General features: G+C 36.4%; 1 protein-coding gene across 3 annotated transcripts in view; it reads right to left on the bottom strand.

The window, feature by feature from the left end:
* The window catches only part of PDS5A (PDS5 cohesin associated factor A), an 80,242-nt gene that overhangs the window by 15,280 nt on the left and 48,175 nt on the right, over positions 1-16,787 (bottom strand). For all 3 annotated transcript variants that reach the window (XM_082282450.1, XM_082282451.1, XM_082282452.1), the window contains 15 exons: positions 15,875-16,026; positions 12,580-12,693; positions 11,903-11,984; positions 11,114-11,162; positions 10,847-10,986; positions 9,690-9,805; positions 8,886-8,991; positions 8,034-8,194; positions 5,219-5,342; positions 3,902-4,060; positions 3,574-3,642; positions 2,791-2,927; positions 1,981-2,104; positions 1,505-1,709; positions 888-1,002 (listed from right to left, as the gene is read on the bottom strand). In XM_082282450.1, coding sequence (XP_082138576.1) covers positions 888-1,002; positions 1,505-1,709; positions 1,981-2,104; positions 2,791-2,927; positions 3,574-3,642; positions 3,902-4,060; positions 5,219-5,342; positions 8,034-8,194; positions 8,886-8,991; positions 9,690-9,805; positions 10,847-10,986; positions 11,114-11,162; positions 11,903-11,984; positions 12,580-12,693; positions 15,875-16,026 — 1,853 coding nt within the window. The remainder of the gene's footprint in view (positions 1-887; positions 1,003-1,504; positions 1,710-1,980; positions 2,105-2,790; positions 2,928-3,573; positions 3,643-3,901; positions 4,061-5,218; positions 5,343-8,033; positions 8,195-8,885; positions 8,992-9,689; positions 9,806-10,846; positions 10,987-11,113; positions 11,163-11,902; positions 11,985-12,579; positions 12,694-15,874; positions 16,027-16,787) is intronic.

Genomic DNA, 16,787 nt, shown 5'->3' with positions numbered 1-16,787 from the left:
ACCAGCTTACTGGTGCCAAAAAAGAAGTGCTTTTTGGATGATGTATGTTGCAGTATGTGGTTATAAATGCCTAATACAAAACCAACAAAGCTCAGTTTCATCAAAAATTAATACAACGAAAAACCAAAATACTAAAACCAGAGCTGTGTGGTGGGAGAGACAACATGCTTGAACAATTTTTAAGTGTTAACTATATTTTAAAATTTTTAAATTCATTGCAAGATGTAAGGAGCAAAAGACGTTATAATTAAGATGTGAAATATTATTTGAGGCACAGAAGAAGGTCTGAATCTGGAAACAAGCTCCTGCCAAGTATGACAATATTGTGTACAGTAATCTGTGTTGAGTACATTAACAAGTACTAAGCCTGCACCGCTGATGTACAGTGCAAATGGTAAGTCAGCAGCAAACTTAGAATGAATTCTAGTAGGCTTGCATAGGAAGGGGAAAATAAGTTTCCAGTGAGGCAGGACTTACCCAGCCTCACTGTTTTCGAGCCTTGGAGAAGTGCTCTATTTTAAAAGTTCCAAAATATTTGAACTAACATTACTTGACATCCTATAAATATTCCGAGGCACAAAGACAAGACTCTAAAATCATTACTTACTTCAAAAGAAGCATACACAACTCACTAATTTGGTATACTACAGTATGACCTACAGGTTACCATTTGGGCTTTCAGAGTATACTGCTAAGCAGTTGTTGATGCCTTCTTCCCATGATTAAAGTGTTCCATATTTCCATTTTTTCCATTTATTGGTTTGCAAGATACTGTTGATAAAACAAATTTTTCTTCTTCCTAATTAGTTTTTTCCTCTTCCTAATCACTTTCTTTCCAAGTGCAGAAAATTCTCAGCGTAAGAATTCTAGAATCACTTGACACTTACTCTTTGACATCACGAAGCTGATCAACATCCTGAGGTTTTGTGAAATCTGGATCATGTGCCAGTAAGTGAATCATATATGGTACCACATATTCAGGCAGCAAGGACAGCAATTTTTCTACAGTGACAAAGACAACAAAAAAACGCTTCTATATTACACACATACATCATAAGAAAAACTTTTTCAAAGTATAACTTTTTCAAACACGAAATGTAAAATTTTGATGTGCATTTTCTTCCTACAAATTTTATTTTTAATGAATCATTAAAAATAAATGAACAGGTTTTACTACTACAAAACAACTTGGTCTTGCTTCAGGAAGAAGGTCATAAAGCCTAAAAATATCAGGACACAAAATTTTTTTTTGAGCACAATAACTACAACCATAAGTGCACTGTATTTTACATCTGTAATTATCAGCAATGTACAGCAGAGTATTTTATGGTTTATGCCAATACTGAACTAAGTAAATTTAGGTTTGAATGTGTCTAATACAAAGATGAGAAACAGATTAAACTTATCTGGTGTTTCTTTACAAAAGCCAATTGCTTAAGGTTTAATATTTATTCCTTCCAGTTTAGTATTATTGTATTATTGACAATTTTACTGAAATACTAACCGTTAGCCATAGGATTCTGCTTAATATATTCTCTTCGTATACTGATGTTTTTGAGCAAGCACTGTCTGGCATGTGCTCTTCTCTCCTTCACAGGGTCTTTGGCACACAAAGCAAAGATTGCCATATATTCCAAAGGGAGAAGTAATTTCACAAGTGCCTTATGCAGCTTCTGAGCGAATATCTGCCTCACTTGGTAGCACTCATCCTACAGCAACACAAACCATAAAAGTGCAACCATCAAAATGCTGGTCTTAAAAAAAAAAAAAAAAAAAAAAAGCACTCAAGGTGGAATTATGAGGAGGTATTTTAAAAATACAAACAGGAGCAGCACAATAAACATTTGAAATTGAGATTTCAATAACTCTTGTGAAAGCTGCGGTGAGGAACAGAATATACTGTGTAGAAGCAACAAAAGCTCAGATGTAAGGACTCAGAATTCAATTAAGGGTCACTTCAATTCTAATGCAGTTACTTACATTAATGACGAGAGCACAGAGCTGGAACTGTTCTGGGGTAATTATTTCATGGTAACAGGGTTCCTGTGCAAGCTTCATTATTGCACTACCAGCAGCTAATCTCAGTCGAGACATATCTGATTTACTACACATACCAGAGAAAAAAACCCCAAAAAATTAATCACAGTTCACCACAACTATCCTTAAATTACCTGCATGTCTCAATTTCTTTTTACAAGATCAGTGACCAATCAATGAGGTTGCAGTAATATAGCTTTACCTCAAGCCACACTAACCTTACCAAATTTGTGAAAAATAAAGTGCTCTCCTTTCCCCACAAAAAACCCCTATTTCCAGTAAAACAATGAAATGAGATGAGTCACGTTTCTTGTTTTCCTATCACTGTCTAAATGAAAGCAACGCTTTTGCCACAGTTTTTCTTTCTTTCCTTCACCTCACAATGAAGTTGAGGAGCAGTTACCTCATTAGCTGGAATGAAGAAGCTCCACTCAAGATAAAATCTAACATGCTTGGGAGTTGGTTAACACTCAATTGTTTTCAAAGGTACCTCTGCAGGTGTTTTATTCTCTACAATGTCTTTTACTAGGAAAATAATCTAATTCGGAACTCTGTAGGCATTAGCAAATTGCAAGAAAGAAGCAGTATCTAATATAATTTTATGCTGCCATTCCACTCCTAATATACTCTGATCGTATCTGCAGCCAACATTGTGCTGACCATATTAATAGTCCAAAAGCATTCTAAAAGAACCGACATTCTTTGAAATTCTACAACAAAATTTATGGAAGCCTGAAAGGAACAAAATCTGACCTGATTCGCTTCTGTTCTGTCAAGTCTCCTTCACTGACGAGCATGGCTGACAATAACCGGAGTGTGGAATTTGCGGATTTTGACTGGTTGTTTTTCATACCCAACAACCAGCGTACCAAAAGTTTAATTGCTTGCACCTATCACACACAAACAAATCAACAATCAACTTACTTGCCAAAGCTGGCAAGTTACTAAAACCTACTGTTGTCAAATTGAAACTCCCACAGATTCTTGTGTATTAGAGATTTTGAAAGGAACAGAATGAAGCAGTAAATATTTAGAGTGATGAAGGAAGAAGCAGTCTTTGCGATCTCAGGACACTTCAACTATGGTCCACTGTCTTTGCAGAAGTGCATCTAGAGGATGCAGGATACTTGCTATATGATTAAAAGTAAGAGCAACTAGATAAAAATTCCTAGAAATGGCCATAATTAGATTCATATTTGTTAGGGTCTCAATTTATTTCATTTATTTTATTTATTTGTTTACAAGTCAGTAAAGTCAAAGGAAAGTTACCTTCATTGTAAGGAAAACTAAAATTTTTGAAACTCTTGTTTTCTCAACACTCAGAATAATTAATATCAGTAAGTAAAGACAACAGAATGCATAGTTTCTATCAGTTTTATCAGTTCTGTGTATAACCCAGAAAACCAATAATATTCTAATAGGACTAATACAAAAACACTTGAAGGGATTTATTCTAGTATTTCCCATTGTGCAACTTGAAGAAAAGTAAATTTTAATTGCAGATATACACATTATTACTGACAGCAGGTAACACACCTTTGCTAGTACTTCTGGAGAGACTTCTTCATCCGGAGACCACAATTTTCCATTTTTCTCACCTGTTGACTATAGAAATTCATGTAAGTTTACAAACTGGTTCAATTCATACGAAAAATAAAGATGCAAAAATAGAAAAAAGTCACGGATTAGGCTTTCTTTCACCAAAATACCTTTTAGAATGCAATTATCACTGTACTAACCACTTACAGTGCATTACTTTATGGACTCATTTGACAAAAAAAGCTCTATTCCCCACAGAGTTCATAATAGGCAAAGAGCATAATAAGCACTTAAAAAAAAAAAAAAAAAAAAAAGATAATCTTACCCTGTCATTCATTAGGAGATCTTTCACAATGAAATTTGCAACAACAGATTTCATTGGAGAAGCAAACTGGTCTGGAGCCAACATAGAAATATGACCCAAAGAGACCAAGGGAGTTATAAGCTGTTCTGGTACATCAGCATTCAAACTTCTACTAAGAGGCTGAGGAAGGAAAAATAAAAAAATATTCAAAATTCAACTTCAGTTAATAAGCTAGCATGTCTTAAAATAGTTTATTTTACTGCTGGATTGCTGATGCATTTCACTGTTTTTCCAAAAGAATGAGTAAAATTAACAATCAAAAGTATAAAGAATACCATTCCCTATTCAACAGAGTAAACAAAAATCTCATGTAAGTTAAGTGCAAAACAAATACTGTATTCTCTTCTTATTTTAACGTGAAACACATTCAAACCTGAGAGACGTGGCAAAAAACTTTGACTCAGTTCTGTTCAGAATTTGTGAAAACCTGAATCCCAGCTGCCAATGGTCAAAAACAGCAGCCAAAACTTTGGAAACCACCAGGGAAATTTCTACTAGCCATCAGCATTTACCTTCCAGGTAACAGTCACCAGGACACTTCCTGTATCACCCCACAACCATTGCATCATATTCTGGTACTGGGGGGAAACAAGCACTCTCACAGAAGTCTAAGCAGAGATCGAACTCTGCAAGCTTTTCACACTTATAAATGACGCACAGGTTCAAAGACAGCCAAGATTAAGAACCTAAAATATTTTACAAGAGCAGATTAATAACATTATTATTTGAAAGATAATAATAAACTCCCTGCTCTGTATAGAAAGTCTTTTTGCTTAATTACTTGTCTGAGGAAACAGTAAGTGAGCAGTAAACTGATGTCTGAGCTTACAGTCAAGTTGCTCTGCACTAACTGCCTTAGTGAGGCAAGGCTGTATGTGCAAAGACCTTAAGGCAAGGTAATTCAATACAGGTGGAAAGTAGGGGATGTTATCTCTCATTTAGTATCTGCTAAATGTGTCCCCATGGGATTTGCCGTGGATCAGTCCAGCATTTTTAGCTTACTTCCCCCAAACTTCTCCCATGTAGACAAAAAGGAAAACCTTTCTCTATCAGACATGAGAATATTAGTAAATCATGACTTTAAGACACAAATATTAATAACTTGCTATTGTAAAATTAATTACTTATCTCAACTACCATACACCTGTAGGCTTCCTGACCTCATAAACATATGTTATAAATTCCTGTGGTTTATCTGTTAATAAACAGTAGGAATTCATTTTAATGACCAGTACCAATTAATAACAAACAAATCTTAAAAACAAAGGCAAGACATACCTCAAAGATCTGTGCAAGTTGTACTTCTTTATTTGAAAATATGGCATGTATACAGTGAACAGCTTGTTTTGCCTGATGAGGAGTGCCTCTTTTTGCTTTCTGATGCAAAATTGGAATTAGTGTTCTGTGAACATTAAATAGAATACTTCAAAATGCAATTTGCAATCTGCAAAAAAATATCTTCACACATACAAATCTATCCTCACTGTCTTATAAATCAAGCATTCCTTTGAAGTCTGTTCAGGAAAGATCACAATCACAAACTAAAAAGCAGGACAGAATTGTATTTAGTAATACTTGTTGAATATCTGACCACACACATACAAGAAGAAAACAGCTGACTGGAAAAAAAAAAAAATCAAACATGAAAGAAATTAATGGTCAAAATAAAGCTGTTTAGGAAGACAAATAGAAGGTGGGGGCAATATGACAATTTCAGTTTGGGTGAATTCCTGGACTTATTATCTGAGCCTGGGAACGACAGGGCTGAAGAAAATCTGTGAAAGCTAAGAATAACCACTAAACATCAGTGTGTTTACAGGCTTTTACAACTGGAACTTTTAATTGCAATGTATACCCAAGTAAACAACTGCTTTGTTGTGAGATTTGGAATTTGAATCTCCTGAAATCTCTCTGCTGATCAGAAGGCACCAAAGGAAAGTGCAAGGCAGAAGCCACTCCAGAGGCCAGGTCCAGGCTGGTCAGATGGTTCAGTTTCCCTCCCCAGGCAGTGCTGGAAGGCAGGCCTGTCCCCTCGGAGCTCAGCAGCTGAGACAATAACTCGGGAAGCTCACCCTGCACCTCACCCAGCAACTGACAGAAAAAACAAAATTGCCCAGGAAGTCTGACACAGAAACATCCCCAAAATTTTCCCTGCTTTTCTGAAAAGCTCTTTCACAATACAGTATTCAGTATATGGATTATTCAGCATCCACCATTCACTGACACATTCTACATAATGAAAATCAGCCAGCACAGGCGAAAGAGCAACTTGCCGGGTTGAAAGAATCAAACCTCAAACATTTTCCTCAAAACCCCCACAAAATCCAAAACTAAACCAAAGACCCTCAGAAACATGTTAACGGTATTGTGAAGTAGAAAATCTCTTCCCAAACATGCCAAGATTCCACAAATTGGATTAAGAACCAAAATAGTAAAGAATTCAGTAAAACCTACAGAGTTGAAGTAAGCTTCAATGCTAAATCTACAGTTTTCATGGTGTTAAAAGTACATTAAAATGTACATTAAAGTGTCTTTGCCAGGCCCTGGTGCAGCAGTTACAAACCACACCTCAGCACATCCCAACTCACACAAATCTGCAAAAGGTGAAACCTGACACATTGACATGCATCTTTACATGTTTACATCTACAAGTTTACACATGGTCCACAGGCTCTCTTTGAGCATGGCCAGTGCTTCCATCAGGCTCCCAAGTCATACAGCAGTCTTTGTCCATGAACTGGTACAAAAGCCCTATTCATTTCCTGTACAAGCAGGAACTTGAGCAGCCACAGGTGAACACCGCTTCAAAGGACAGCAAGTAGCCTGCTCACAGCAGCCTTTAAAAAAACCCCAAGCCACAAACAGGTCACTTGAAACAAACTATCTTGTTGATTGTATCAAATCTTTCATTTATAAAGATTTCTGAATACATAAAATCTGGAACATCTTCTTGTCCTCAGTCTTCTTTTTCTTTGTGTCAAGTGTAAACACTGACAAGGCTTTTGGCTTTCAGAACGCCAACCTAACTTGCCTGGAAACCATGCTACATCCACTTTGACAGTTACATTTTTAAGTTGAGACCTCCCAGACTAAACTTCACCAATACCTGGTTAAGGCACAAAGTCAAAGAAAAAGACAGCAATACCAGATCCTTTGAGAGAACATGATACAGCCCAGCAATACAGAGTCTTGATTCAATTCTGGCAGGGAACCAAAGACACTTGGGACTATACTGGGAACTGTATTGACAGTGGGGACTACTGGGCTTTTCCTTCTCTTTACCCCTACAGATGTCTTAAAACCTATCTCATATACCTGAATTTGTAGTATGTTCCTTTTGTCCAAAATCTGATCCACATTCCAAAGAATCGCTGAGGTTACGGCTTTAATTTACAGCAAACTTAGAAGTGGACATTGGTATGCATTTTAGCATGGCAATATCCAAAATGCTATTTCAATATATGAGAACTTGAAACCCATGATTTATAATCTGGACACGTTAAGTTACTTACAGGCTGATTTTAAGGTTTCAGATGTTACTCACAAGGTATTTAATAGTCTGTGAATAGTACATTATGCAGCCTTAATCAGCAGCACAGCATGAATTGCATGACAACTTACAGACAGCCAATTATTCCTTGCTAGAAATTCATGCCTGCTTTTAGACTTTGTTTCCCATCTTGTTTAATAACAAACAGAGCTGTTAACCATATCAGAGATTATATCTGCATTCCTTACAAAGATAGAAAAATTGTGTGAAGGACAGATATGAGTAGAAATTATGCCAAGGAATTATATCTGCTGTATTTTTGCTGTTTCTTATTTTGTAAGCTAGGAAATTTGCTATGCACTGGTTTTAATGTGTCTATTATAAGAAGATTTTTAAGAAGTTCCTAAGATGTTCAGTAAATATGTAAAAACTGTGAGAGCACAGAATTTAAAAATGAAGGGATGGGGACAGAAAGATACTGAAGGAATTCAAAACCAAGAGAAGCTGTTCATATTAACAAGACTATACAGGGGCAACACACTGAATAAACCATCAAGAGGGAGAATTCCAGATATGAAAAGCAGCACGTAACAGAATACTCACGATCGTATCTGTGGCAAGTCTGTTTCTATTTTGTGACCCGTGTTTCTGAAAATCTGTATGGCTGCCTCAGCTACCTTATCATCTTCCATCCTGAGGCACTGCAGTAGAGACTCATAGGTCTCTGCAGAGTGGAACGAGGTAGGATGTGTAAAGGACAGAACCTGCAGATACACATTAAAACAAAGGTATATTTATTCATAGTAAATTAATAATCAGAAAAACTAAATGACAGCTGTTTATTAACATTACCATCAATATAAATAGCTGTTAGATGCCCATACGAAACTATTACATTCAATAACTGAACGGAAATTTTAATTTCCCCAGAATCTATAGTCCCTGAGCAGAAAAGCCAAGAAGGTTAAGATATCTACAAACAAAACATGGGATACTGTTTTACAGCTATTTCAAATCCTTCTTTCTCCCCCTTCCACTTCTCAGCACCACTGAAAACACAAGTTCCCTTTCTTTTGCTACATGATGAGGCTCTTGAGCTAACTGCTTGCTTTCCTTCCAGTGTCATACATGCCCCAAAGAAGGTCTCTCCCAGTTTCCCTGTTCTCTTCCTTTCACTTCACCTCTACACCATCTTCTCTACTACTTCCCTAAGCAGGAAACAATTTCTGCTTTAACATGTACATTTCAACTCTTGGCACCCTTTTCAAAACATACTTCTTCTAACAAAACATCTTTTTCATTCTTCTTCTTTCAAGTGAGTATTAATAACCAGTTTCATACATTAAAAAAGTAATTATCTAAGTAATAACTATTAAAGCCATGCTAACATTAATTCTTACTCATACCACTTTTGTTCCGTCCATTATAGATTACAGCTGCATTAATGTAGATTACCTTGAGAAGTTCAAGTCCTGCACGAATAGCAGTATCAGGACTTACACCCTCCTCTTCATCATCAGCTGTCCCCTCTATGGATTTATTCATTAGTTTTACTAGTGCACTGAAATGAGAGATACAAAAAGAAACAAACAAGTATGACAGTGTTAAAGGTTGGAGATATAAGCAAGATTACTTGGTTTTCACAACATATAAAGGGAAGGCAAAAGTCCTTTGGGGGTGGTGTTGGCATTGCTGTTTCGTTTTTGCTATTTTTATTTGGGTTATTACATTGGTCCTTTTCCTTCTAATTTCACTTTCTGCAAAACTAATTCTTTAGGGGGAAAAAAATCCATCCCAAACCCCCCCACCATGCTGGTGGCATTAGATCAACACATACTTGCACAAGTTTCAGAATGTAATTAGGTTACCAGACAAGTCTCAAAAGAAACCAAAACATTCTCTTACACAATCCCACAAAAGCTAATTAATTCAGATTCTATATGGAAGACTGTTGCAGTTAACTATGTGAAAATTATGTTCATAGTTTCCACCTGAAGCCCCACAAATAGAATTTTCACCATGAACTACTAAATTTTTAAAATAATTTTGCAGACAGCACCACAAAACAGCATCAAAAAAAGCTGCATCCTCTAGGTTGCTGGGAATGAATACATCTACATAATTTAATTAGAAACTCACCCACACATTCAGTGCTACAACAGACCAATTCAAACCCCAAGAAAACTATTTTTTCTTTTGCCATTTCTACCACCTTTATAATCATCCATGAGTCAATTGCTCATGATCTTTCAAACTTACCTAATGGCTTCTGAGTCAATATGTACAGGGGCAATTCTTTCCAAAAGAAATTTGACCATTTCCAGAAAAGGATTTGTTGGCTGCTTAGGATTTGCAAGTTTCCGGGCTATCTCCCTCTACAAGAATGTTAGATACAAACAAGAATTATACTCATTTTACTTACTTCTTAAGTATGTTGAGTAAGCTAAATATAGTCACTTCTTTTTACCACAGTCCATATAGTGAAACATATTTTAAGGGGGGGGGGGGGGGGGGCGTTGGTATCTCCACACCGCTCTTTATCATGTTATATTCAAAGGATCAATACTTTACAAAGCTATTTAAATAGGTTTCTAGTTAAGAGTTCTTCAGGGGTTCTTAAGAATTGCAGCCCAGATCCAGAACAGAATCAAGGAAGAGTGCAGTGCACAGAATGTGTGTTTGTTGTCAAGTGTAATCCAGAAAACTGTGGGTAACCCCGTAGTACGCGAAACTGCATAGGAATGAAAAAGTTGTCCTGCTCCCTTCCCTGCACAATTTCTAGGCTATTAGACAAAACCCAAGAAGTCTATATTTGTTTGTAGATACTCTTTGTGATCACTGTAATTTCTGTCAATGAAATTGCTTACTTTGCTTTGGACCACATAAAAAAAAATGTGGTGGTTGGCAGAGTCTGGAAAAGTACAATTTAATACTAAGGTGTGTATTTTCCTCAAAGAGGTTAAAAACCATGAGAAAGACTGATCTCAAAATATTATTTTGAGGATATAGGAAGAGGATATAGGATTCATCATATAGGATGAAAAATAAATTAATAATATATAGATGGTAATAGATAACTTGCTGGTACTTGGAAGCTGAATCAGGGTGAGAAGACAGTTTGGGAACCCTACCACGAAAGAGGCACTCGAAATAAAATATTTTAAAGAAATAAATTAGTCTTTTAGACATTATGCTTGTTGCTCATAATCCCAGGAAGGAATAAAACTAATGTTTTCTTAAGATGGTGATCCTAATTATCTTTTTCCTAATCTCTACAGGTTAACCAAAAAGGCATTTTATGAAAATTGGAAACGTGTAAAAACCATGTTTAGGTAATTAAGGAAACCTTTAATTCCAGGTAGCTATTTTAAGCACAAATACTTATTGTATAAAAGTCTGCTTTTCCATTTCCTTACCACACAGACATCTGCCTGTTTACAAGAACATGTAGGGCTAATTAACAGTTCAAGCTGGGACCGAAGTTTCTCATCATCACCCAAAACCTGATTGAATTTCTTCACAAAATCTTGTGCCTTTCCAGGATCTGGAAGGTTTTCTGTATGATTAAAAACAGTTTAACATGAGATAAATTTGCCACTTCAGCATGCCAAGATTCACAGAAATAGTTTCCAGGAATGCTGCAGTAGTTTATAGAATGTTAACAGAAAGTTAGTAACACTTACTTGCTATGGTCATCAGCTTTCCAAACATGGCGGCACTGTTTGCTTCTGACTGAGGACAACAGCAAAAACAGACAAACAAATCAGCCATTTCTCCTTTATAAAATACACCTTTAAGCTGGTCTGTTAGTTCTTCTGCAGCACTACTTTCTACTCCTGAATCTTATGTTTTTGTTTTAAGAATAGATACTAGAATAGCGTAACTACGATTAGCAGCTACTACACACAGAAAGGGGAAAAATCTTGTAACATCAAAAAAACGCAAAAATTCATTAACTCACATAACAGGTCAAAATCAATTGTGGGAAAAAGACCCCATTAGCCCCCAAAACAGGAAATTTCCACAAGCCCACTCCCTCACCAAAACCCCAAAGCAATGCCCTTCTACTCCTTCTACCTAAAATTTCTACTAGTAAAATTCCAGTAAAAATACTTAAAAACTTGTTTTTTCTAAGCAACAAAGAAATTACTGCTTTATGCTACAATATATTCCATTTTCAAAACCTGTTAGAAAGCGAAAAAGAAAAAAGGTCTGTCAAAAGCAAACAAAAAAGCTTTGAAACTTTTTAAACTTCTTCCAAAGTTCTTCAGTAGTACTATGAAAGAATGTTCAACAGAAGGAGGTCATATACCTTCAAGTATTACAGAAAGCAACTTTACTCAATGAGAATGGAATGTTGTCTACATACAGAAATCAAAGTTACACTGAACAAATAATACAGTATTAAAACACCCCAGTAAATTAGTCCAAGAGGTCCACTTGATAAAGTATAAATATTTTCAAAACCGTACAGTGGGCTGCTTATGCAAATCCAGCAATTCTCGTACATGACTCCTTAGCATGTTCTGGCACTTCCACATCTCATTCAGTGCTCTGAAAAAACGGGAAACCAGAAAAGAAAAGCTTCTTCATGACAAGAACATGCTGGATGTTTTAATAAACAAGATTGCTTATTTACCTTAGAAGTGCAACACCTGCTAGGTACAATCAAAACTTAGTGAGTATTAAAAATAACTGTTCAAAATAAGGTGGAACTGATTTTCTCTTTTTACTGAATAGCGTCTCTCTTGCAACAATGCAACATATGCAGGACACCCACAGTATTTCTTAAAACCACACAAATAAAAAACGGGCCACCATCAACCTGAATTCAGTTACAGGTATTTTCATCATGGTCCCTAATATAGAGCAAACCTAGAAGTCATCACTTGCACACTTTTAAGTCTGCATTGTTCTTATTTGATGAAAATGAATGGATAAAACCACTTTTCTCAAATATCATGGGATTTTTTTGTCTAATGGATGTATTGAGTTTGCATATAATAGGAAAATGTTTTGAAATACTATGCTACTTGCAAATAATGCTAAGCATCCGTTATTTTTATTTTTATTATATAATACAAGTAAGATAACAGATGTCAGAAAAGCCTGAGGAAGCAAGTATTTGTTGAATACAAACTGTACTCACTTGACAGCATTTGGATCCAAGCTAGCATACAAATAGTACAAACACTTCATTCGCTCTTCTGTTTCCAAATTGTGTGGAACAAGATACTGAGCAAAGATTTTCTCTACCAGTAATCTGCACAAAAAGAAGAAAAAAACTCTACATGCTGAACAGCAGTGATACCTTTAAGACAAGCTGAAAAAGCAAGAAATAGTGCAAGTCATTAAAACTAGATTTTTCAACAAAGAAAAGAAGACAAAATAGTAGTGGCCTTTTTCTCAGCTGTAAAGATTCCTTCCACTGCTGATAGAAAGATTAGCAAGAACTGCTCCTTGACAGCTTTTCCACGTTCTTTTACCTCTAAGAAGGAGTAATCTCTCACCATCCAAATTCTTCCTGTCTTTATGATCTGAGAATTTCCCTTTGTTTATTCTAATGTTTAAAAGGAAGGAACACAGTAAAAAACTCAAATAAAGGAGAAAGAATAGAACTCAAAGGGGAGAAAAACTAAAAATCTGAAGTATCCTCGAGGGAATGGTTAAGATTGACTGTCGTACCCGAGAAACTACTCATTATTCTAATACACAAGCTAAAAATCAGGAGTAAAAAGGTGGAGATGAAGGAACACCAAAACATACACAACTAAAGGGGCAAAAGGAAAACTAAGTGAGAACAAACCAAACCAGCACAAGCATTCTCCAATTATCTTTCTTAAATACACATTTAAAGTTTTACATTAAATACCAACTTTGAACTACAAAATACAAGTGAGTAGTAGTTCATCTAATCATAGCTCCTCCAAATGAAAGAACATTCAAACATTAATTTACTTCATCCTAATGAAAGCTGTGCACAATGTTCAGCTACAGAGTTTGATATTTATGGACAAATACTGTGTGTGCTTGAATTTTAAACTTTTTCACTGTGTACTAGCAAGTACTCTGGGAGTGCGTTGTACAGAGACCACAGCTGCACAGATCAAACACACCTTATTTCTGCTCACACAGCTTATTTCTGTTCAAAGAAAATTCCAATAGACATGGTGGCAAGGCAGAGAAATAAAAGGATGACCATGAATATGTATACAACTATTTCAAGACAGCTCATTAGTATTAAAGAAAACTTGACTTTGTCTCTTTAAATGTACACTTTCCCACTGGTAACTCCAAGAACTAAATTGTTTGGGGAACAAGATCTTCAGATCTCAAGGGACTCTATCTGTTTAACACACTAGGAGATTGGAGGCATCAGAGTTCTTATCAATTTATGAACATTGCTCAAGCCCATGCCTCTATAGATACATGTTCTAGAAAAGCTGTCAATACGAATGGAGAGACTGTACCAGCCCTTCCCTGGTCCCTGTTACTCAGGGTCAAGATTTACAAAGCGGGCATAACTCCAAGCCACACTTCTCTCCTGTGAGGAAAATGATTGGCTAGCATAACAATAGTTGGTAACAGGGCACTGTTACAGATGTGGTCATTTCACTCCATTCTTTATGTATTAATTGTAAAACAGAAGCTCAGAGAACACATGAGAGGCAGCTCTTAGAGTTACAAGTCTTCAGTCTTGAGTAGCTGTGTACATCAACAGTCAAGCCACAACAAAAACATTAACAAGTGACCGAATTATCAATTTGTGGAAAAAACATCTATTCTATTCCACTTCATGCCTGAACTCTGTGTGATACTGCACTATCATCTTCTGAAAGAACTGTGTTACCCATGCAGCCTCTGGAAAATACTCCAAGGCTCAGAGCTGTCCACTGCTACTTTTTATCCTCTCTGCCGAATTACTAAAGGAAAATAGGCCAGAGTCAGCTAATTTTGTCTCATGCTTGCTTATGTGTTTAAAGGATTGGATAGACTCTGTCTTAAAAGATCATAGCATTTCTACAGCTCTTCAGGTGTTAAATCTTTAAAATCCTGACAATAACAGAAATACATTTATCCCTCCCACTGAGATCAGGAAACCAACCCAATGGTGTGACTGAGCAAGAACTTCATTGTCAGCCTTAAAAACTAGTAGAATTTGAATTAAAATTCAGGATACCTAGAAGAACATTAAAAATCAAGCCACCAATCTTTCTGTGTGGATACCCAGAAAACAAACAGGATACAATCCATGCCTCCTCATGAAAAAGCTAGTTTCAGTGGTGTAATCAGACTTTCAGAAGTCATGTCAGAGAAAAGAAACTCAGCTTTGATGACACTGTCCTTAAATTTCCTTGCCTCATTTCCAACAGTGTTCTGCATTTGCTGTGAGCAGAAATACAGAAAACATCTGCCTCATTCACTATACAACTTCGATTCATTCTCTGTCCACTATCAAACCTGTGTACTGACAAGAAGATGTGAACAAGGTAGAAAAACCAGAAACCTCTCAATGCAAACTACAGTATATTTTTATGTACGTGCTGAACTAGCTTTGTATAAACTATGTGAAGATCTCTCGAGTTTCAAAAATGGTGCCAACTAATCAAATATGTAACTCTTGCCCACTTATGATCAGCCAGATGAACAAAACAAGAGCCTTCACCACTGCAGTGGCTAAAAATTTAGTATCATAACTGGCAACCGAAGGAGGCTGTTAGCTCATTCAGACTAACCACCAAGATAACAAAACATACTGAAGTAGTAGACTGTGTAAGGAAGGTGCTAAGAAACACTATAAACAATTTTGAGTCTACCATACTAAAAATCTAGGCTGAAATTCTACCTTTGTGGGATCTCACAGTTTCTTTCTGAAAGACTATAAATAATTGTCCAAAACCTTGGCCAAAATATGTTTTTCAACACCAAAATGGTGTTTCAAAAAGTCGAAGGGACTGAGTGACAACATACAGAAGATGAAACAAATGTGAAAGCTCCGGTGATGTTTCTTCAGCTTTTGGTCTACCTAAAGGGTCCATACCAAAAGGAGAGGTTTGTGCATGTACTGTGGTGTGCACACACGTAACACGCACAGATCATGGATTTTAACAGCCTGGCCTCTGGAAAGCAGTGAGGCAAACAAGAACTGGCATAGTAAATGACAAATTTGACAATTTTTTTTTACACAGTACTTAGTTAATGAAAATCTACTACCATCATAGATCTAGTTCCACCAATATATAAAAATGAATCCATGAAAAAACAATGCAACAATACTGAGTATCTGCATATATATCTTCATGATTATTAAATACACCATACATCAACCCACAAATACAGAATACAACAGCTTTCACAACAAAGACATATTTTCAGAGTATCTCTCATACATTTCAGAGTATCTCACGATACAATTAAAATTAGAAAGACTTAGATTGACTCACTTGTCATCAATGCTATTTTGATAATATATGTGCAAAAGTTTATCCTTGATCCAGCTCACTTTCTCTGCAGCATCTTTTCCAGCCTCAGCATGAAGACAATACTTCTTGTACAGCTGCGCAAGACCCATCATAGCTTCTTTTCTTACTCGCCACTTGAGAGGGAAGAAATGAAAAGAAGCTGGGGAATTTGTTTTGGTAAATAAATAAATAAATCACATATACAAAACAGTAAAGATGTAGAAACATGAAAGACAAAATAGCCACTATCTGATCTATATTTAGACACTTCAAAAGCTGAAAAATGCTGTTTAAAACCTTTAGATGAGAATTTGCAAAGCCTATGTAAGGGTTTTGTTCCCAGTACTGTGCAGATTACATATTGTCAGTAACCCAGAATCCAGTACTTCTCTGTGCTGAGCAAAAAATATCTGGGAGCTAGCCAGCAGAAAAGAAGTTTAAGTACAGCTTAACATGTACGCCTGAATAAGTGTCTTACTGAGTCAGGATTTGGAAGGCTTATCTATTCAGAGACAGGCACAAGAGGTGGCAGACTTCTTTCTTCCCATCTTATAGCAGCCTTGCCTAGAAACGGGAGATCTGGAGCCTAGGCCGAGCCAAACCTGCTAGGGCTTGAACTCTTAGGCCACTTTCCAGGACAGTGGGAGTGGCCCATTTTGCTGAAGCCTTGAAGCAATTGCTCTAAGACTCCAGGGATTAAGGAAAAAACCCCCAGAGTACAACAGCTACAGGAGGAGTTCATGGGTTCTCACCCTTGCTTTTGGTGATCATACTTTATCCACTCAAGTAAACAACAAATATCCCATTATTAAACAATTTACCAGACAAGATCCGTAAGCTCTCCTATGCTGACCTGTGTAAGGAATCATACAAGAACTGATTTGAGGATTAATTT

This window comes from Coloeus monedula (assembly GCF_965178545.1).
Source record: "Coloeus monedula genome assembly, chromosome: 5".
Classification (NCBI taxonomy): Eukaryota; Metazoa; Chordata; class Aves; order Passeriformes; family Corvidae; genus Coloeus; species Coloeus monedula.
This window is presented reverse-complemented; position numbering and strand designations above follow the sequence as displayed.